Genomic DNA, 23,349 nt, shown 5'->3' on the forward strand with positions numbered 1-23,349 from the left:
TCTCCCTGCAGGAGGGGCAGCAGCAGGCAGAGTCAGGGCTCCAGGTGGCAGAAGAAATGGCATGTTTGTTTGCAGCAGGATGAAAACAACACTCTATGAAAGCTTTCCAAGGACTTGCCCTGCTGGTGTATCTTCATTGAGGTTTGGAGCTCCTCTGGTATCTCTGGCTCATCACATGACCTGGCTCCTCTCATCATGAAAATTCTCTCCTGTGAAGTTCCTCTTGGGTTTCCTGGTCTGTTTAATGACTGCCCCATTTCAGTCTTAGAAAAAGCACCTCTTTCTCCCCCTTCCCTCCTTCAAGCCCCCATCTAAAGGCTGTGTCTCTATTTCAGCTCACTGTAGATGCAGGACATTCTGCCCAGCATCCCGTAGAGAGAGAGGCTTCAGCCTCTGGCTGGCACCTTTCAGCCATCCCAGGATTGCTACAAACTTGGCAATGTTGTCCTGATTGTGGTGGGTGCTGAGCACCTTGCTGCTGTGCCCAAGGATGCCCTGGCACCCTTTCTGCACCCAACTGGGGAGAAACTTTGCTGCTGAGCAAACCTCAGCCCTCTCAGTTGGTAACAAGCACGGTTTTCCTGCACTTGGAGCATTCTAATCCTCCCTGCCCTCAAGCATGCTCCAAAAATAGAGCCCAGGCTCTGCCTAGCACAGCCCCAGCAGGAACAGGTGGCCCTGGGGCCACCACAGTTGGCAGGGCCACCCAGAGCCCACTGGCCTCCCAAACATGGGCAAACAGGGCCTGGTTTCTCCTGCTCTGTTCCCATATCTTGCTGCCAGGCACACCAGGGCTGTGGCAGTGATGGTCACCTGGAGTCCACTTGCCAAGTGGGATTTTTAAGCTGTTTACCAAAACCTCTGGAGTCTGTAGAAAGAGCAGCACACAGTATTCAACTACAGCCACAGGACGGTGAGCTGGAAGTGCCATTTAGGTCTGGTTAGCCTCGATTTGGGGGACAAATAGATTCCAGCAAAACTATATTTTTTCTCAAAAAACCTCCCACATTACTCATTACATTTTCATAGTGGGATCTCTTAAGTATGTCAGACTTCATTTTGGATTGACACATTCATTTTGGTTTGGTTTTGATGATAAAAGCAAACTGAGAAATTTAATTTCCTCTTTCTTTCTTTTGTCCTTGAATGCACTTGTGGAGATGATGCTGAGAGTGTCCTTATTTTTCCCCTTCCTCTCCTTTGTTGTATATTAAAAAAAAATCACAAAACGTATCCAGCTGAAGGAGTGCAGAAGAAAGTGGAATAGTCAGCAGGTCAGTGTACTCCACTTAGCATTAGAAAGAGGAAGGAGAATGCAGCAAAAGGGATGTGACTTAGTTGTTTTTTTTAAAAAGAAACATCTGAAATGATTTTTCCAAGATGACAAATATAGTCTTTAAACAAAACAAAGCAAAACACAAAACCTTCCCAAAAATCTTTCTTTGAAGGTTGCTGTTCCTTGTGCAATTGCTTTCTGGTTCTACAATTTGTTCAGGTTTCTCAGAAGCAGCAGCAGCTGATGCTTCTGCCTCCCTTGCAAAGTGGTCAGGGATGTGCAGGAAGGCAAAGGGGAATCTCCAGTTCCCAGCTGCATCTGTGCTGCCCTGGGAAGGCTGACACCAGTGTCAAAATAAACCTCTTGCCATGGGCCAAGTCCAGGGCCATTGGAAAGGCTCTGGAGATCCTGAGTGGCCAGGGGTTGTCTGAAAAAACGCAGATGTCTCCAGCTGAGCTACTCCAAAGTGCTTTTGTGACCCTGGTAGAAAAACAGCCTGTCTAGGGAGGCAGCTTGTGCCAGCATAGGACTGGAATAATTTCCTGATGTTGAGCTGACCCCTGCTTAACCAAGGTACACACTTAGAGGCTGTTTGCAACCCCTGGATCTTTTATTTACCTCTTCTTTCCTGTTTAGATCTGGAGCTCTGCAGGACCAGATCCTTTCCCACAGGGCTGGGGCAGTTCACAGCATCCTGGAGCTCCCTGCTTTGGTTGCCTCATTGCTACTGCCATTGCAAGCACAGTTAGCAGTCACCTGCACCCCTGGGAGCCCTCACAACCTTTCCATTGGCTTGGGCAGGCTTTGAATGAGAATTAACTCTTAAAAACATGGGCTGTCCATGCAGGCTGCAGTCAGGACTAGCAGCAAGTCAGTTCATGGTTGGCAACAGCATTAGATATTTCTCTAGTGTTTCAGTCTCCAGTCACAGCAGTCTTTTGAGAAGCAACACTGACAAACCAGACTGGTGTCTGTAATGTCCAGATGCATTTTTGCTGTCATTTGTTGTGTTTTAATTAACATCATTTCAATTTCTGCAACACCCCTTCTTCCTGTTTTTAATTTCCTGCTGTCAGATGGCTCTCATCTCTGTGCAGGTTCACTTTTTCATTACGAATTTCACTGACAGACACATACAAAAAGAAAAGCAGACAACCCATCCCCCTTCGTTTCCACAACTGATGAGGCAAAAATGTTCCTCTCAGCATCAGGATTCTGCAATCAAAAGGTGACCCCTTCTATTCATTTCCACGGAGACCAAACCAGAGCATCTGGGATTTAAATATTCTCTCATAATAATAAAAATTATGGTAAATTACCAGCATGAAGTTATTCAATACAACATTTAATGGGCTTTGTGCCTATGGAATTAAAAGTAAATGTGTCCAGGAGACCCAGAACTCAGCTTCTGCTTGGGGAAGGCAGAGCAGTACTAGCTGAGGCTGCTGGAGCTGTTAGAAGAGGATGGCGAATAACACTGGTGCTGTGGCAGCAGCACCCTTTGGAGTGGTGTCAGGCCTGGAAAGCATGGAGATGGAGAAAGGGACACATCCTCCAGAAGGTGTGTAAGGCATACAAGGCAGGGAGAGTACCAGCTGCTTATGCCCAGCTGTGTTGTTTTTAAAAGGATGCTAAAAGATGAAGGACCAGTGAATGAGGGGAAGTGGCTGCAGCTGGGAGGGCCCATGGCTCACAGGTTGGGATGGGAACTGAGCCACCCGTGAGGGCATGATCCTCCCATTCCTCCTCCATCCTCCAAGAAAATCTGTGCCCCAAAGAAGAGGCACTGCAGGAAGGCATCCCACAAGGGTTGCTGGGCATCAGGGCCTGGCAGCTGACAAAATGACCCTGAAAGTTGCAGTTGGAGCATGTGAATATTTTCCTCCTGTTCTGCTGCTGGCTGCACGTGAAAAGCCTCTGCTTTCCCTGTAGCCTCTGCTATTTCCCAGGAAGAGTGAAAGTGAGCCAGATGTGGAGTTTTTTATTAACCTGCTTACATTTGCAAGTGATGAGGCATCTCATCTGCTGCAAGAGGTGATGGTGCCAGAGCATCAAATGAACAAACAGGTCAGAAAACAAAGAGCAAAGAGTGAATCTTCAGCTTGGTGGGGGTGGAAAGGGGTCACTTGATTCCTGGAAGGATTAAACTGGCTTGTAAAAATAGTCCCATTCAGACAGCAGCATTTGTGAACACTGACACCTCAGCTTAATGAGGTTCTTTACCAGCCATTTAAGAAAACCATTTTATATGCTGCTCTTAAGAGGCTGAAGTTGCCATAACTCATGTTCATACCTCTAACCATGAAAGGATGAAGAAAAGGTTTATTGCAGTTATGTACTGCAATAATCTTCTCACAGCTCTTTTCTCCGGATTGCTTTACAGTTTTAGGAACTTTAGAAAGGTATTTGGATATATCCTGGGATGTCTGGAGATGGCAAGGTTGTGTGTACTGTGTAAGACTCAGTTTATCCAGTCCCAAAATCCAGGGCTGACCCCAGAGCTCATAAAGCCAGATACAAAGTCTGGGAGCTGGAGAGAGCCCAGCCTATTCATTTGCCTGCTGAGGTTAAACAAGCCTCTTAGTGGATGGCAGGTACTCTGCCACATGCCTGGCACATAAGTGAACAATAAGTGACTTTGGAAGTGTCCTTTGGAAGTGAGGATGAGAGATGCTGAGGTTTTGTTGTTCACAATTAGACTAAAAAGTGGAGGTAAGGCATGATGGAGATGTGCATACAGTGATGCAGCAGTTGAAGGCTGTCTCTGTTCCTTGGAAATAGAGACCAATTCCCACTGATACCTTAGATCTCACCAGTCCCCAGACTGCAAGGATCTGCAGGGTGATGCTGCCTGAAGCCCCATGCCAGGGAACAGGCTGCTGCCAGGCACAGAGCACAACCACTGCCTTGAAAATCTTTATGTATTAGGGCACTTCAGAGCCTTCAATGTTTTAAACTGAGATCATTATTAGTCTAATCATGAATGCAGTTGGAAATAGATAATTTTGATTCTTTCATTGTTTATGGACCAAATTCTTCCCCTGACAATTGCTTCTGCAGAGCTGTAATGTTGTCACTGCCACCGTGCCCCAAGTCATCCAGGAGAACAGCTGAGGATTGAGAGGAGGAATTAAGGCACTTCTGCACTACCACTGATCTGAAGTTTGGGCAAAGACCCAGCCCTCAAGATCACACACTGCCACACAGGGGACTCCAGATTCCTCTGTTGCCATCCTGTGAAACCCTTGAGAGACTCAGTACCCTACTATATGTTGGCTTTTCTTTTTTTTCTCCTTGGTTTCTTTGACCTGTCCTCCTCCTGCTCTAGTACACAGCACCTAGAGAACCAGCACCTACAGGGAAGGCCTTGCTGTTGCTCAGCTCCTCTCTAGCTCTGTCCTAGGGTCCCATTCCCACAGTGCCTGGAGATTTTGCAGCCTGTTACCCCTCAGCATCAGCAAACTTTGGGGAGAGGCCCTGCAACCTTCTCTACTGCATTTTATCTTTTGATTTTTATCTGCCTGCATTCTGCTGCTCCCCCAGGTAGCCCCAGCACCTCCCCACAAGCTGCCCTGGGATCTGCAGGACTTCACAGCCACTTTCTGTTGCCACCATTCAGGTGCAGTTCCTTCCACTGGTGCTGCTCAATGAATAGTGTAAAAAAAAAAAAAAAAAAAAGAAGAGTAGGAAGAGGAGGACTTTTCATTCTTTATTTGTAGGAACAATTTGTTCAGTGAGAAGAACAGAGCTCTTACAACCACAATGGTGCTGCAGCCATGTGCTGCACACACAGACTCCCCACACCGACTCCCCAGCCCCTCTGCTGCCCACTGCTTCCCTCCCTGCCATGCTCCCAGAATCCATCTCCAAGCAGCACAGACCACAGCTCCTTGCCACCCCATGGATTTCTTCCCCCCACCCATTCCCAGCCGGGCTGCACAGGCAATACTGGAGCATCCCACACCTTCACTGCTCAGCTTTGCTGAGATGGAGACTTTGTACTGTCCCTAGGAAGTATTTGCTCCCTGCAGGATGTGAATGCTGGTTTGCTTTTGGACACAGCTTTACGCCTGCTCTTTTCCTGCATCCTACATGCTTTGCAATGAGAGAGAAAGCAGAGCTGCTGAGGAGCCCAAGCATTGCCAGAGATCCTGGCTGCTCTGCTTGTGGGTGTGGGTCCCTGACGAAACTCTGCATGGCTGAATTAAACAAATGGGCTCATTCTGTGCCAAACTATGGGAAGGATGGGGAACAGCAGCCATCAGGGTGACAGAGAGGTTCTTGGAGCAAGAAAGAGGAGTGAAGGTCAAGTGTTGGAGCCTGAGCAGGACATAATGAGCAGCAGGTATTTAAAGAGCATCACTAAGAATAATGGAATGAAGTTTTCAGGAGGAAATGCAGGTGGAATATGAATAGCAGCTCCTGACTTGGACTACAGAGAAAGTTTCCCAAATGACTTCACAATAACTCTGGCATCAGGGCATTTAAAAATAGATGCAGTACACCACCAGGAAATGTAATACATGGAAGAAGCCTGAAGGGCTATAGGCAGATGGATTTGTAACATCCCTTCTATCTCCAACTCTTACAACTCTGCAAGGAAGGAAATGATCAGCAGTTTTAGGGCCATGCTGGCAAATTATTAGAGCAAGTGTATCCATTTCACTTACTGAAACCTGCTCTTGCACGAGAGGATTTGTGAGAAAAAGAACTACAACAATCCCATGCATGTCTCTAATCTGAAAACTAATCCCAAGGGAAGTGTTTCCAGTAAACAATAAGTAATTTGAGCCAGCCAGGAATCTTCTGAGGAACAGGTTTTGGTTGGGAAATACTTTCATTCAGCAGTCACACAGGTTTGGACAAGGCCTTGGTGAGGCATCTCAAAGAGAAGGGAATGGGAGAAGCCAGGCTGCCCTGGAGCAGCCAGAGGCCCTGCCAAGGGATTCCTGGGCACCCCTGCTTCCTCCTGAGCGTGGGAGCTGTGGGAGAGCAGCTGAGCATGGGAGAGGAGCAGTTCCTCTCTGCATTGGGACACACAGTACTTTCCATAAAATGGGAGACCTTACCACAAGCAGATGCTGCAGGTGTGCCAGTTTTGTAGCAAAATGGGTAGGAACAAACAAGGCTGAACATGAACCATTCCAGCACAGCTACAGCACTCTCTGGAGAGGTTTGTGCCTGCTGGTCTCACACTGGCTGTGTGAAATGGGTCTGTACATGAATCTCTCTTTTTGGACTGAGCAGAAAAGACTGCCAGGCATCCAAACTCTGCAAGCACCCTGGTGGAAACCTGCCCTGGCTGGGGCCTGCCCCAACTGTCCAAAGCCAGGTTGTATGCCCAGTAAATTGCTTCCTTCCAACTGGGAGAGCTGGGAGGACAAGATCTAGGCAAGCAACTTGCACAGAGACACATACCCTGCACAAGCTCAACCAGACAGAGAAAACCTGGCTAGAAGGGCTTTGCAGAGCTTATGAATCCTACAGCTGTCCTTCCTAGCAAAGCTTTGCCCTGCCTGTTCTTCATTCTCAAAGGATGAAAGTTTTGCACACTCACCCCAGGGAAAGTATTTCTGGTTTAACCTCAGCCCTTCCCTCCTGAAGCATATGCCCACTCGGTGGCCATGCATGGATCCTGGCATACACCTGGCACACACCACATGCACCTTCACCCTCCTTCCTCTCTTGGCTGTGGGTGTTGGAGGGGAAGGTGCTCTGTTAGCAGCATTGCATCAAATAGCAAGGAAATAAATAAATAAATATGATTGCACATGAGGGAAGGATTTGACAGCTGGAAGCCCAAGAGAGAAGGGCTGAGATGGGGCTCCTGGCACAGCTCAGTACCAGCATGTTCCTTCCAGGTCTCAGGGAGCAGCTCAGGGACCAGAGACCTGGAGTCACCCAGCTGGGCAGCACAGTCTGCAGCTGGGACACCATCTGCAGGTAAAAGGTGCATGTTTTCCCCTGGCTTTGAATCAGTTTTTTCTATAATTTCCTGTCTGAGCCTTGTCACCCCCCTGCATCTCTGTCTCTTTCTCTGATGAATGCGATTTTCCAAATCCATGAAGCAGAAGTCAAGTGTGCAGGCTGCTGGCATCCTCATTTGCACAGCTACAGGAGAGGAGCAGATGCTCTGTAAAAGTTTTGGGGTTCAGGTGTGAAAAATCAGCTCCCAAGTGTGGCTTGTTGCACCAGCACATGTGAGAGAATTGCCTTTTACCCATTTGAAGTCCAGGTGTTGTAGCTGCATATTTGTTGGCAAAAGGGGCACACAAAGGCCACATTCCATCTGCACTGTGCAGAGTCAGCCCCATCTAGCAGTGGCTCTGCAGTGGGCAGCTCAGCCCCCCCAGGGGCAGAATGTGCCCTGTGCTGATCCTTCTGCTTGTTTGTGAGGGTCTGTGCTCCATATGCAGTACACAGAGGCCTAGAGAGAAAAAGAGGTAGACAGAGAAGACACCAGAAGGAGAAACAAGCACAGAGTAAATCAAAGCAATCTTCCACACTCCAACTCTCTCAGTGTTGCTCAGATTCCTATTTCAACTCCAGCCCCAGCCAGCATGTGGACAAGCAGCTGTGGGCACATCCTGCTGGTCTCCTGACCTGACTGGAAGGCAGTGACCTTGCTGTGCCTCTTCCAAACCACCCACTGAAGACAGCCACGTGGTCCTCATCCTCCCTGCCCTTTTGAAAGTGCTTTCCAGGGATGCTGTGCCAGGGGAACCCCTCAGCACCTTTTGTGGTGATGCGGACCTTCACCTCCTTCAGTTCACAGGGCTCCTGCAGCCTCTTCAGATGCACTGACTCCTGCAAAGTGCCTCTCTCAGTGCCAGCAGAGCCTTTCCTGGTCTTTTGGTTCTCCTTCATCAGCTTCTCCTTCAGGCGATGCACGATGGGCTATGGGTTGGGATGAAGACATTTGCCAAGGCAATCACTTCCCACAGCATCCCCAGGCTCAGAGGAGCAATTCCATGCTCCCACGCAATCTCTTCAGAGCCCTCGTGAGCTCAGGATGGTGAGGAAGAGAGATCAGCCCATTCAGCTCTCAACCATTCCTGGGCAACCAGGGATCTCTGCGGGACAGAGAAAGAAGGGGAAAAAAAAAAAGGCATCAGTTTAGCACAGTAGAGGTTGGACTAGAGAGCGAGTCAGAGATGTTGAAGCCAGGAGAGAAACTGGACTTTCTCAGAACTTATTGGTCCCGCCTGGTGTACACCATAGCCACTGGTCTATCTCACACCCTCTCCAGTGGATGAAGAAGCACCAGGAACAGGTCCCTCTCCACGTGCTGGGCTCCCACTTTTCCCTGCCCATCGATGGCCCCAGCTGCTGATGCTGCAGCTCCTCGAGGTGGGGAGTCCCCTCGAGGAGTCCAGTCCCCAAGGTTTGCGGTGATGTTTCTACAGTGCCTTTCACTCCTGAGCTGTGTGGGTGGGATGTTCCACCAAGCCATTCAGCAGCAGTTGTACCTGGGTGCTTTAACACACAAGCCATGAATTTCCCACAGCGGCTGCTTTATGCAAAGCTTCATTGCATGAAAGAATTTGAATGACCAGAGACATCTCTACATATACACTCAGGTCAGCTGCCCAGGAGATAAGAACACATTTCCTTCTGGTTTTATTATCTGTGAATCTACAAAAGGGCTTTTTCTTGGTTGTGGAGATACCCAGATGTCAGACGTGTTTGATGAAAAAATGGGAAATTAATCTTGAGATAAAGAAAGGAACAAGTAGTGAATATACCTATGCTTGCTTTATTTGAAAGTGGTATTTTAATAAGTACACATCAAAGATCATGGTCTGGGTGCTGCAGGCTGCGTGTGTAAGCACCATTTAAAAATAGAATGCATCTGAAGAAAGGAAAAAACCATTTCTGTTCTTTGGGAACACAATGCCTCTGTCAGGAGAATTCTGGGTACCCAAAATGAAGTAGTATTTCTTGTGCAAAATGAAGTTCCAACATGAGAGAGATGATTTGCAACAGTGTCAGTTGCCAGCATCTCTTTTAAAGGACTCTTCACACTCCATCTGCCCTGTATACACATCTGTCCCTTCTTGCCTTCCTTTGGAAACACACACAGCCCCAGTCTGTACCACACCTGATTGCCAAGATGGATTCTACTTTGCACAAAAGAAGGAAGAAAAGTCACCTTTTGTGTCCCTTTCTCCTAAAAAAACCCCCATGAACTGAAATGACTTCTGCTGGTGCAGCCTGTGCAGTGAAGTGTGGGCTGGGGTTGGCAATCATTAAACACCAAGCTAAGGAGAAACTGATTTGCTAAATCAGCTGAAATTAGATATTTTGGATGTGTTAATTTCTACTGTTTAATTTTGTACATGGGGTACTCTGTGCTATCAGAGCCAAAAAGTGCCACAACTGTTACCCAGAAATCTTGCAAACCAAAAGCTCTTTCAAAAACTCTTGGAGATTTCCCATGTGGAAAAGTAACAGCTCCACAATTCCAGCAATGCCCACAGGCAACAACCACAGGCAACAACCCCACAGCCATGCAGCATGGGACCAAGGACTGACAATTTAAACAAGGGGAAAGCTATCCCCAAATATGAAGTAATGACAATGAAATTGGTGACTTTCTGCAATGTGGTATGCCAAGAATGCTGGAGTTATTCCAGAACAAAACTGGAATCTCTGAGCGAAGCTTCTCTGCCCTTTTTCATCAGCTTGAAGCCAAGGGCTCTTCTTCTACTATCCTATAGATGGAGCTTGTAAGCTGGCAAGGAAACTTGAACCGTGCTGTAAACTCCCAAGGCAAAGCCACTGTTGTAGAGTTCATCTAGGAGGAGGGAATTCTCTTTACCAAATTGCATGTCAGGAAAGAGAGCCATGAAGCAGAGCAAGGTAATGTTTCTGTGTTTGCACCCCTCAGCTACTGGGATTTAATTGCCTTCTTTCCTAATTGGAAAGAGCTTTGATCCCTGCAGTGCTGCTCTGAACCACCCACATCCCTCAGTGGCCAGTCCTAAAGTTCTGATTTAGTTCCTCCTAGGAACTCAAAGGAAGTCAAAGTTTCTTGATAATTGTATATTCTCTGATATGATTATTATTATGATTATTATAATGGTGACTTTCTGGAATTCCAAATCCAAGCCATGCTGATCAGTTTTGATAGGAGACAGAAATCCAATGTCCTCTTCCTGATGCTCCATTGGATGAGCTTCACATTAAAGCTCCAGTTTCTATGGCAATAATCAAAGTTTGATTTCATGACTGGTAAACTCTGCTGCTCTCCAGAAGTGGACACCTCAGCTGAGTTATTCACCATTAGGGAGAACAAACAGGTGGGAAAATTGAGGCCATGCTCACTTAGCCCTCATGTCATCTCTCTACAGGGCCACCTCCCAGCCAAGGAGCTGTGACCAAGGTACCTTCAAGCAACTGTGGGTCACAGGTTGAGCCTGGGCTGCTGCTGAAAACCATGTCTGGAACTCTGAGCAGGCACCATCCCTGTGTGGCTGTATAGCATGGATGTGGGAACCATCTCATGCACCCAGACGGAGTTCCTTGGAACTGGGAGCATGGAGAATGATATTACTTCTGTTTGTTGATGATAGCTGTGGCTCAGCCCTTGGGTAAGCAGTGGAAAAAGAAGGGCTGCAATTCTTCTGCCTTTCACCTCTGTCAGTGTGGGGGGAGGTTGGGGCGGGGCTGCTCTGGGGAAGAGATGTGCAAAGCATGGCCTCAGCTTTTTTAAAGAAAGAAAGAAGGTGGGAAAGGCTTAGTTCCCTGGGACACCCATGGCCTATCCTGCTCTGGGACACCTCCAGGTTGCCTAGTAATTCACATGAACTCCATTTCAACTCGCTGGCCTTAAAGCATTTACACCACGTGGCTGCATTTCACTGTGTGCAAACCAAACCACTCAGAACAAATGTGTGCTACTAAAACAGAAAGTCACTTAGGAGCAAGTAAGGAATTGGCCAGATGCCAGCTGAAGACAGGTGTGAATCAGCTTGTCTCCAATGGTTTTAATGCAGTGAGGCTGATGGATGCTGAGGCAATCATTGGACCCTCAAACTTCCCCAAATCCAAGCCCTCCCTGCTAAAGCATCTTTAAACAGCAAGGTTGTTTGAGAAGATGTAAAGCTTCAAGGGGTAATTTCTACTTCTCCTCTCCTTCTGACTGAATCCTCAGTCTGAAGCCAGAGCAGAGAGAGTGGACAGCCAGGCCAGGCTTTCACTTCCAACCCTTTAGAGACAAAGGATGGAAACCTAGAGAGTCAAGTAAGGATCAACACCCAAAACACTGCCATCACAGAATGCCTACAGGAATTTCTTGTGTACTCTCCAGCAAGAAAAGCACAGCCACCATTTCCAGCCCCCCTCCAGCTCTCAGCACCAATTGCAAGGGCAGCTCCTCCACCTGCCCTTTTGTCTGCAGCTAGGACCACCAGTTCTTCCTCCTGTCTACCAAGACACAAGGATACCACTGCCTTGCTCTCCATGACCACCAAAAACACAAGCCAAAAAGTCAGATTCATCTCTATGTAGCTGTCCTGGAAAAGGCATCAAGACTGATCACTTTACACAAGAGCCTCGGTTTGTTCTTTCCACTGCTGACCTAGTGACATGGAGCTTTTCAAGACCCAAACTGTAGTGATGGTACAGCTCATTCGTGTGAACATAATGCCAGGGAAATCCATGGAGTTGCTCTCCATCATCACCACTCTGTCCTTGAACAAACCCCAGCCTGCTGTTCAGTAACATGGTGATGGAACATGCAAGGCCAACTACTTTTGCTTTTGTTCTGGTGTAAATCAGCAGTGACACTCTGAAGTCAAGCAAGTCTAACTTTCCTTTACACTGCTGTTACAGTGCTGACGTCAGTGGAGCAATTTCAGATTTATGCTACTGTCACTGGGAGAGGAATTAGACCTGATTGATCTACACCACTGTAAAACTGATGTGCAAGAGGAACTGGGTTTGCCATACACAGCCCTATCCAAGCACTGATGGAAGACAGGGCTAGCTACCCAAATAAATACATCATCTGAGCAATCCTTATTTATGATCTTTGAATGTGTGCTTGCACGTAGGAAGGTTTGGAAGATGGCAATTAAAATAAACAGCAGATCGTTTCTCCTAAACATCTGCCTTGTAAAAGCAGAAAATCAGATGTTGCCCTGGAACGTGTGCTGTTTGCTGTGCTGAGTAACACAGAGGGAGCACAGCTCGTCTGACCTCTTCCAACATTTCCTCTGCCTTGAGAGCTGAATTCCTTGGGGTTCATAAGACAAAACATGATATTCAAAACAGAAGTTGGCTGAAGGAGCCTTGCAGGCTCCGTTCTTGACTGGCGCCTGTTCACCTGTGGGAAGCTTGGATTTGCTCACTAGGCAAACACAATGAGAGGGATGGACCACTTGCATCCCACAAAGCAAGGGATGTGTGGAGACAGGTCACATGTGTTCATCTTGCTAACTACATAGTCAGCTGGATGTCACTCATTTACATTGCCTTATTTTGTTCCAGTATAACCGTGGAAGAGGTGGAAGATTTAAGATTAGATCAATTTTGGTCATCGGTCACGAGACATCCCAGGGTCACGGGCAGCCATTCCAGAGGGTGAATGTCTGCTGAGAAATTAAAAATGACCTTTTCAATCAGCAGGAATCAACTATTGCTCACACAGTCACAGAGGGACTTTGAAATTGCTCCTAAGGGACATTTCAAAGAAAGGATAAAGAAGGAAAAAATTCCTTCCCTGGCCCTAGGCTATAGACTGGCAGGAGATTGTTTTAGTGGTTTGCTAAATGTTTTTGCAAATCTTGCTTCACTTAATGTGGGACATGTACACTGGGAAGATCTCCATCTGAGCTAGTCATCCAAAAAATAAGGCATCCAGGAGCTCAGTCCTCTCACTAACATGGTTATCCATGAGGCAGCAGAGCAGCTCTTCCCATAAGCATCAGCTGGCTCAGAGTGGAGTGGGGACAGAGCAAAACAGTTTCTCTGTAGCCTTCCTGCCCTCCAGGCTAAAAGACAGAGTGTCAGCCTTGCACTGCATCTACACAGGGGCCTTCCAGCCTGGTAAAGGTTGGCACAGATTGTCTACAGATTCTCCTCTCTTTATCTTCCTGCATTTTTGGTCTCTCATTGGAATCTCTTGGTTTTCAATCATGTTTCAGCAACCTCTCATGTACCATTTGCCAACAATTCTTCCTACAACCTTTAAACAGCATGATAAAAGAATGGGGTGTAGAAAGAATCCTAGGGTAGAACGACATGAAAGAACCATTGGCTGCTTCTTCACAGGTGAAAGTAAAAGAAGAACCAGTTAACGTGTGATAAGAAGCTGAGGTATAACATAAGGGCACCAGGAACCCCAGAGTGTACCAATCCCACAGTTTACCTACTTTATGAGCAAACCTACTTAAGAAAGAAAAAAAATCTAAACCTGTGCTTTAGGGCATCTCTGTACAAGGTGATGTTCTGGATGAGCCATGGTGATGCTACTTGTTACGCTGCAGCGCTGACAAAGCAGCTTTCCCCCACAGAGTCCATCCATGACTCCTGGGTACCAGTAACAGCCTTGGGAATGCCTAGCAGTGCCTCTGAATCCATCAGCCCAGGGGTGATATTTCTTCCCCTACAGCATTTTGTGCTTATTTACACTCTTTCCCCACAAGTTCTCCTAAGAGATGGGAATCCAGCAGCCAAATGCAATGAAGTCAGACTTTGACACAACTTCCCAGTTAGTGCCAGCTCTTAGCCTGCTTGCTCACCACTAGCCAGGCACCAATTTAACTTCACATCTCCACCTGTTGGTTCTTCATGCTCCTCTGAAAATTTAAGGCCTTTTCAGCCTTTATTACCAGTTGAAGAACACAGATCTCTCACCACTAGTGTTGTCCCGAAAATAACAGATACCACTAAGATATCATTTGAATCTTCCAGAGTCTTGATGAAGATCACTGGTTCTTCAACTGATGCAAATGGCAGTTCCATCACTAAATCCCAAACCTGAATCTTCATTTAACTTTGCTGAGAAATAACGTCCTCATCAAACTCTAGGTTTGAAGGACTTCTTTTTTTCCTGTCAGAGTATCATCCAAGTAACTCTGGAAAGTAGCCAGAATGTGGAACAGCTGCAAAGCAACAGGCTTTTAAAAGCTGTGTTATCTTATTTCTCTTGTTTGTTTGCCCTAACTTTCCTGAGGAGGTTGTTCATTTCTTTTTTGATTTTGGGGGAATGTGAGAAGGGCATGGTTTTCTTTGCTTTTATGATCATTGAACAGATTGAAGGTGGTTCCCAACAGAGCAACAATTGTCTTTGAAACTATTAAATCAAAGTGTAAAATGCTGCAATCCCCCAGCAGGAGCTTTTGACTGTTGGAGTTTGGGAGCATTGTATAATGCCTTCCTGGGGTTTTATGTTTTTTTGGCAAATAATGATTTTCCTCCCCGTGTTTTTCTGACAATAGTGCAACACTCCAGGACACGTGATGCTCTTGTGCACTCGACTCCTTGCAGTTGATATATTTCACTTACTGCCTCCTTGAACTGAACATTTCCAGGATGGCTTTGAACACAAGTGGAATTCAGGCTGGGTGATATTTATCCTCCCCTCATCCCTTACATGTAGCTCTGCTGCTGCCTCTCTCACCAGTGCCATTCCCAGTGCAGGTGACCTCTGATCCCAAGGGCATGAGTGGAACAGCCTTGGATGTGGGGAATGGTTTACAGTCAAGTCTCTTATCCTCAGGTAGCCTCCAAACCCCACACCAGGGGCTGGAGAGAGTGCAGAAAGGCTGAACAAGACACTTTCACCACACTTAATTGCCATGACCCACGGAGATGCTGCAGATCACTCCATACCCTGGAAGCTGATGGCAGCCTGGAGTTTCCTTTCCTGGTGGGAATAAGAAGAGCCTGGCAGAGCTACACCAGGGACTGAGACAGATGGTTCATGTCCATCCATACAGCTCTTCTGCTGCCCAGCCACCCCCCTTCTTCCTCAATTAAAGCCAGAGTGTGATGTGCATTGGGCACTGATCACCAGTGGGATCCATCCATGGGGTGCCAGAGAGGACCTGAGGTGAGGCTGGAAGGAGGAAATGGCTCTTGGGACCCTCCCTGAGAGAGAAGGAGCTGCTCCTGCCCACAGCCCCTTGTGCTGCAGTGTGCAACTGGTGGTGAAGCAGAGTCCCACCAGTGGCTGAGAGGAAGGACAAAGAACAAAGAAGGAAGGAAGAGGGGAAGGCATTTGCCTGTTTACATCAAAGCAAAAGCATTTCCCTCATTTTCAAAATGGTGTGTTTCATCTGCTGATCTTGAAGCATTTGGGAAAACATCTCTTTCACCCAGCAGATAAGGGGTTAGGATCTGACTAAGGTTGCTTAGCAAGCCAGAGCCACCAGTGATGTAAGTCTGGTTTCCAACTCTCCAACCCTCAGCCAGCTCTGTGCAGCTCTGACATCCCCTGATGAACGTGTGAGCTAACAGTACTGCTAGTTAATGATTAACATTACTAATGAGGTAATGCAGATATTAGTTGAGTGGATGCCATTTCACCCACAAATAAAAATATTTATTCAAATACAACCCTTCCTTTCCCTTACAAGGACTTATTCTCCAAATTATCTGCTTGACTTCTTGGGACTGGGTCATGGCAAAGAGGACAAGGGACAGAGCAGCAGCTGCCCATGAGAAGTGAACATGAGTGAGATTCAGTTCTTGCAGTTTCAAATAATGACACTGACTTATACAAATTCATATCTCTGGAAAGGATCCAGACCATGGGACAGCTCAAAAGCAGCTATTCTAAAATGTAACTTAACTGATGTATTTTTAAGCATCACCACTTGGGAGGGAAGGAGGAAGAAGCCACCAGTTTCTGTATGACTCCCATCCTCCTGGATGGGGACAGCACCCAGAGATGTGGAAATATCTCAGGGGCTTCCTGGGACAGATTTGGTTTGTGCAGGAGCTCAGGCTGCCTTTTAGCCAGACTGTGGCAGGTGCTCAGGGTGAAAGTGAAGCCTCTCTGATGAATGGGAATCAAAGTAGAAAGAGAAACTGGTGAAATGTTAAGGCTTCAGCAGGGCAGGAAACACACTCTCCTCTCAGGGGTGGTTCCAGGGCTTGTAAAGGTCAGGTTTTCTTTATTAGAGCCTAAATTTTGACAGCAACTGACCCCTGGTGAGGTCTTGCTTCTGCCACTGGAAAATAAGAGAGGTGCCCCTGGGAATGGTTCACGGTAGCTTGAAAACTTGACGTGGGCATGAACATGAAAAACACAGAAGGGAGCAGGCAAAGAGAACGTAAGGGAATGTAAACAAAAAAGCAAACAAATATGCAAGAAAAATATTAAAAATAAAGGAAAAGCCACAGGTTTGTGAGGTTTTCTTAAGGCAGACTTTGGGGACCCATCCAGTTTGCTAACACTCAGGCAGATGCAGTTGCGTAAGTGTAAGTGATCCAGCACTAAGGAACCATCTGGAGACACTGAGTCCTTCTGTCCTTCCCCCCTGGTGGCAGTGGCAACTCTGAGTAACAGAAGACGTAAATAACACAAAGGCAGTATCAACAGCATGGCCATCCCTGTCACAGGCCACAGCCCCTTCTCCATAGCCATGCTGTGCAGCGACTGTCCCAAAGGACGTGGTGGCTCTGCAGAAGGTGGAGGTGGCATTAACCCCCTTCTCAGCTGGCATCCTCCTTAACCAGCACAGGGCACACAGCCTAAAGCAGTTCTCCCCCAAGCTGGGGGCTCTCAGACTGTTTGTTCTGTTTTTTCACCTCTGTTTCCTAAGACTAAAGAAAGGCTGGAGACTCCTGAGCAAGTGACCTCCTCTCATCCAGCCAGGGAGCAATGAGGCATCAGAAAAGGATGGTGGATGTTGCAGAGTGGTGCAGAAGTGCAGAGCACAGCATGAAACAGCCTGGGGCAGGTGAGTACACCCATGAAGCTCTCCCCTACCTACCAAATCTCATTTTCACCTCACACAGGAGTTATCCTGAGAGCAAACACAATTATTTCACCCCGTATGCTGGAGCCTTACAAACAACTTCAAGGAGACTCTTAAGTGACAATTATCTTCAATCATGGTTATATCATTGGTGCTTGGAGGACACTGCTCTTGGGAAGTCCTGCAGCTCTGCCATCCCATTAAATTAGTGTTAACCATATTAGAAATACATAATTGTGTGGGAAGAGAGAGAGGGAGCCCTGGACATCCTCTGTTTCTGTCAACTGGTACAACAAATCTCCAGTAACTTTTTCAAAAGCAGCTCTCAGATAATCATTCACAGAGTTAAACCTTTGCAGAAAATGCTCAGGTTTACACAGCCCAGTTCACCCTTGGCTGTGGTTTTCTTCACCAAAGCAAAGTGACAGCTGCCCTAGCAGTGCCTGGCATGCTGAGCTGCTGCACAGGGCTGATGGTATCACAGGCAGACACAACACAGCCCTGCAGCAGGCAGCAACCCAATTCTGCAGAGCCAACAGCATGGAGGCAATGGCCAGGAATCCATGGGTGGAGTGAGCATCACACCTGGGTAAATACAGCCCCAGCAAGAAGGCCTCTTTTCCCAGAGCCTGGCTTCAAGCTGGTGATTGCACCACTGCAGCCCCCAGGGGCTTTTCTACTTTGGTCTCTGGCAAGCACCTTCTTCAGTGAGTGAGCAAATGGTTGTCATCTGCCAGGGAGATATAAAAAGACTTCCCTGCAAGGTGGAGCTCAGCTTGTTGATGATCTCATGGTTTCAGTCACGGTGACCTGCTGTGCTTGAAGGATGCACCCCTTCCTCCAGTGCCCCTGCCCTTTCCCTCTTTTCTCAGCAGCTTTTTCTGCCTTCAATCAAGTCTTCAGCCAGGGAGGCTGAGATTGTCCAACCCATCCTGTCCAGAGCAAACCTCAGCTGCACTCAGCAGCAAGAGCTGCTCTCCTGGCCACCAGGAATGGGCTGGAAGAGAGACAGCCCAAAGGAGAGGAAAAGTCCAGCAAAATCTCTCCTCCACAGAAATGGCAGATGCAGAATATTAAAGGAACACCAGGTTCTCGTTTCAGTGATTTATTTACTGTACTTTCCCTCTCTTTAGGAAGGTATAAATCTTAATCCACAGCATCATGACCCTGCAAGAATTGAAGACGGTGCTGTGAAGCCCGGCTGTAACCTGAAACCCCACTTAAAAATGGAGACTGCATCTGTAGGAGTGACAGCCCTGGTATTTACCCAGGGTTCAAGCTGCTCATCTACAGCTCTCTGATAGTCTGATATGGAAGGGCTTTCAAGTTTATTATACTTTAAATCACTAGAATAGTTGTGACAATGCTGAAAATGGCCAATGATAAAATGGCCAATAAAGAACCCATGACATGTAATGAAAGAGTGGTTTCCGTGGCACAGAAACCCATCCCGAGGGATTCTATGTGGAAATTATAACAGAGCTTTTCTTAAATTACTGCAAGTCAAAAGTTAACAACTTATATGGAAGAATGATAAAAGGTGGAGTAGGTGAGATGCACACATGTAGTTCAGCTTTATCACTCTCACCTCAAAAACCAGTCCAGGCAGCCCTTTAATCTCTCAGCAACTCATCTCTAAATTATCTCTATTATTAACAATAAAGTGCTTGCTATTTGCATGGCCATCCTTCTGTAGGAGCTGTGGATGGGGACTCCTGTGGCGAGCAGCATGGGCAGGGCCCCAGCATGTCTGCTGCTCTCCTTGGATGAGCTCAGGAGACAGTATCAAAACAGAATTGTGAGCAAAGTGGTAAAACAGAGGGGACACAGACATAAAAAATGGTTTAACTCTGCGCTGGCCCAGAGAAGAGGTGGGCACCTCATCATGCATAGGGCAAACACACCATGAAAAACTTTCATGTGACTTCTGAGCACAATATATCCAGCCCTATGTTTACACTAAAGCACTAAAGCCCCAAAAATGCTCAAGTTGGCCTGACAGGTCTGGTTCCTGTTAGTCATTTACTTGCAACAAACAGTAAATGGAATTCCCAGCTAAAATCACTGGGGATTTCCTCAGGGAAAGCAATTGCTTGGATCTGGTTTTGCTGATGCTGTAATTAGCATGTGAAAAGAAGAGTACCATAAGCATCCTCTGACTTCTCTGGCCCCGATCTGCAATGATGCTGGTGATGCAATTGCCTCCTTATCCTGGTTTCTTGTATCCCTACAGACAACTGCAGCATCCCAGAATGAATCATGCAACAAGCAGAAGGGAAAGAAGAAAGTTGTCTGCAAACACCTTTTTTGTCATCAGCTGAAGGAAGGAAGTTTAAGATGTCTGTAGGGTTAATGAAAATGGGAAGCTTTTGCAGGGGATACAAGAATTTTTAGATTATGCAGAATGACTCAAGACTAAATTGATAAATACAACACTAAATGGCTTTCTACTGCTACTAGGCAAGGGTTGCCCTCTTGATGCATCTTATCCTTTGGTGATTTAGCTCTGGTCTCATCCTCTCAGGGGTGAGGCATCACCCAGTACAGTTGTTTTACAGACAGCCTCACAGGACTGTAGATAAGTTCTGGCACTCTCATTTTCTAATCTGGGTCCTGTACCCCAGGTGTTTGTCACCATGGGACAGGGAGGTATTTTCATGCTGTATTTCTTCCTGTGACTCAACAAGAACCTCACAGAGAAGGTTTCAGAGGAGATTGCAGTTTTGTGGAATTATGGGTGAAGTCTGAACAGCTGTTTCAGCACTCCCAAGTCCCATGTGGTTCAGCACAATCTCTGTCCCCTGGCAGTATCACCCAGGGACAGCTACAGATGCTGCAGACTGAAGCTGAAGGGTATCTTCACATTATTCCAAGGGTGTCCTGCACAACAGGACAACTCCAGCCTGGATCTGGACCACAGATCAATTTACACCCCTAATAGGGCCAAAGTCGTGCCTGGGTCCCAGTCCTTCTGGGGTCCCACCCCGCACAGGAGGTCCGACTGTCCTTGCTGTGCAGCTGCAGGCTCCTCCACATGTCCTCCAGGGCTACTTATGGTAAAGCCACCCCAGCAAGGCAGCCTTGCTGCTAGCCACATGGCATGTGCCCCTGTCACCTCAGGCACTGGAAATAGCATGGTCACAGCAAGGCAGGCCCCTCCACTCTGCTGACAAGTGTGCATGATGGACATACCAGGAGAGGTGAGCTCTGCTGACCTGTCCCTTCCAAACTGCAGCTGCTGGCTGGCATGTCTTGCCTTGTGGAGATACCCCAAATAAAAAGCAAGCTAAGAGGAGCAAAACTTCTGGCAAAGATGCTGATCCCTGGTGCCACTGAGGTAACCAACCCCTTCCCACAGCTCTCCTCCTGGGAAAACCCAGTCTTCCCACTTGCACCTTACAGCTGCATCTCCCACAGATCACCAAGGCCATCACTGGGGCAGTGAGACAGCTCCCCTGATTTGTCTCCATACCTGAGAGCCACACTCACTGCCAAGGCACCACTCGTGCCTGCAGAATGACACCAGTGCCTGCTCCACCCCCTCCCTAATCATTCCTTGGCAGGCAGCAGAGCAGCCTCCAAGAGGGAAGCAAACTTGGGTTCATGTCAGAGGAAATCATTGCTCTGCACAAAGCTTCAACAACTCGGGAAGGAACGTAGGGGCTGAGAGGAAACTGTGAATTACTGTTTTGTATAATCCTGCCTTGTGCCAAGGATTGGGAGGCGACTTTCCAAATGCATGGGCTCATCTTTTTGTCTCCTAGAAGGAAGAGGAGAAAGATGATGTTTCAGACAAGAAGAACTCAAATGTCCCAGCTCCAGAAAGGGAAGGATGGAAAATAAGGGAAATAAAGATGGTATATTAAGGAAGACGGTATGTTTTGGGGACTGGATACCAGGCTTTCTTGTCCCTCACTGCTTTTCTCTAATACATCTACGTACAATTGGAGATTCCTATTAGAAAACACATTAGAAAAGGCCTTTTAAAAGCTGCCTTCTAATTCTTTCAGCACTTGGAAGTGGAAAGCCCCAGCTAATGCCAGCCAGAGAACAAGCAGGCCCTATGGAAGGATGTCTGGGCCAATTTCCAAATCAAGATGCTCCCCAACTATGGCTTTTATTCAAGAAGAAATGTATTTGGCAGAGACTCTTTCCTTGGCCATTTGGTTGGTGGTGCTTTGAGAGATGGTCACAAGCATTTAATCCCATTGAGAGGGGCTTTTTCTTTAAAAAAATGCCACATTTTTCACCTGGCTCCAGCAGGAGTTTTCTGGGAAACTATAATTGCCCTTTGTCACCATGTGGCACAGCAGCTCTCAGTCCCCTGCCTGCCCAGCCTGCTCTGTGAAACCTTCCCTCTCCCTCTATCACTCACCACCCTGCACTTTACCCTCGGACTGCTTCAGGGGCAAACAGAGAGACTGCTCTTGTTCCCATGGAGTAACTCAGCCCTGGGCTCCAAGGGTCTGGCTGGAGCAGGGACACCTCCAAGCAAAACCAAGGCACAGGACAGTCTGATCCTGCAGGAGATGCTGGAGTGAGGAGCATCCAGGACATCCCTGCTCCACTCCCCCTTTGAGTGACACCAGCACAGTGTGGGACTGCAGTGCCCCAACAGAGATGTGGCACTTTTCCTACATGAAAAGAAAACAAACAATAATGACAGAAACAGTCCAGCTGTTTCTGGAGCATCTCATGTTAGCAATAGGGGTTTACTCCCTTGACAATTTCCCTGGCTTTTCTTCACACTCCAGCAGTGCAAAGAAGCCATAAAGTTGCTGTAATGAGACTGCTGAAAGTTTTGGCTGTCAGGGGAGAATACCTGAGCAGCACTGCACAAGTGTGACATGCTCTGTGCCTTCTCCAGTGTCAGGCTAGGCTGGGACGTGACTAGAGACTGCTTTGATAGTGCTGTCTAGTGCCCCGGGGGCCTTGAGACTGACAGAGTGAAAAGATGACACCTAGGGCCAGGATTTGTCAGATTTTTATGGGTTAGGAGGATCAGATGTCACTTTTTCACTCGCCTTCAGTGGAAACCCCCTCTTAATCCCCTCATTAGATCTGAATTCTGTGTCATCAGTATGGTCAGTGCCCTGCTCAGTAGCATAATTTGAACATCTAAATTGGGCCACTTAAATCCTTATTTGCAGCTCACAGATGCAATTTTCCCCTCCATACGAGTTGATTGCAGTGAACCAGCTCTTCCTCAGCATCTTCCATCCCGGAGAGAAACAAAAACCTCAGCTGAGGCTCAAACAACACCAGTCTTTATCTCTCACTTTATCAATGAATTGGGTGCTTAATCTGCCTCAGGTGGAAAAAATTCCAGCTCCAATTTGTCACCGTTTCCCTGGTGCAGTCCCACAGCACAGCCACCTGGCTCAGCTGGCTGAGGTCTGAAGTGAAGTGCCACATTCTCACTGTGCTCAGCTGGTTTGGGTTTAAATGTGGCCCCACTGCTCTGTGCCAAAATCTGCCCCACCACCTGCCTGCTCCCTGGCTCATCTTCACAAGGTGATTACAAAGCTTACAGCACTGGCTCAGTCAGACAGAAGGGAAAAGTAATAATTTGAGACACAAATATTTGATGTCATTCGTGGGTAAAAGTAGAATGGTTTCATTTGGTTTGGGTTGGTTTTCTCCTGCTCTTCCCAAAACTGGAATCCCACTTCAGGAGGTAGCATGGCACAAAGCAGAGGAGTCTTCAAAAATAACCCACCTTCCTTGCTCTGGGAGCTTAAATTAAGCTGGCTGCTTGCCTTGGAAATCTCCCCTGGTGCTGGGAACACACTGTGCAGACACTGCCCCTCTCTTGGCCATCCTCACTCACCCCATGGCTCCCCAGCAATTCTGTTTCACTGACAACTGCTCCCTCTCCCTTTGTCCTGCTGCCTTCTGCCTGCCAGATCTGCTACATCAAACTCATGCTGGCTGAAAGCAGACAAGGAAACTCCCAACACAGGAGGGAAGAGGCACCAGCCAGATTGCCCACACAGAATGCAGACCATGCTGTTGTGCATGTTTCATCTCCTCTTCCACTCCCTTTCTACACTCTCCCTCCTTTTTCACAATCCAACTTTCCAACTTGAGTTTCCTGCCCGTGCTTGAGTCATTGGCCCTCCTAAGACTGATTTCTCATCT

At 47.4% G+C, this 23,349-nt stretch overlaps 1 protein-coding gene across 2 annotated transcripts in view; it reads right to left on the bottom strand.

Moving 5' to 3' along the window:
• ADRB2 (adrenoceptor beta 2) overlaps positions 1 to 23,349 on the bottom strand; it is a 73,332-nt gene that overhangs the window by 37,849 nt on the left and 12,134 nt on the right. The window contains exon 2 of one of the 2 annotated variants that reach the window (XM_030458828.1): positions 4,973 to 8,349. The exons of the other annotated variant lie outside the window; for it this stretch is intronic. Coding sequence (XP_030314688.1) covers positions 8,315 to 8,349 — 35 coding nt within the window. The 3' untranslated portion in view covers positions 4,973 to 8,314. Of the gene's footprint in view, positions 1 to 4,972; positions 8,350 to 23,349 lie in introns of those variants that run through there. 2 annotated transcript variants of the gene reach the window in all.

Source organism: Calypte anna, chromosome 13 (assembly GCF_003957555.1).
Source record: "Calypte anna isolate BGI_N300 chromosome 13, bCalAnn1_v1.p, whole genome shotgun sequence".
Lineage (NCBI taxonomy): Eukaryota > Metazoa > Chordata > Aves > Apodiformes > Trochilidae > Calypte > Calypte anna.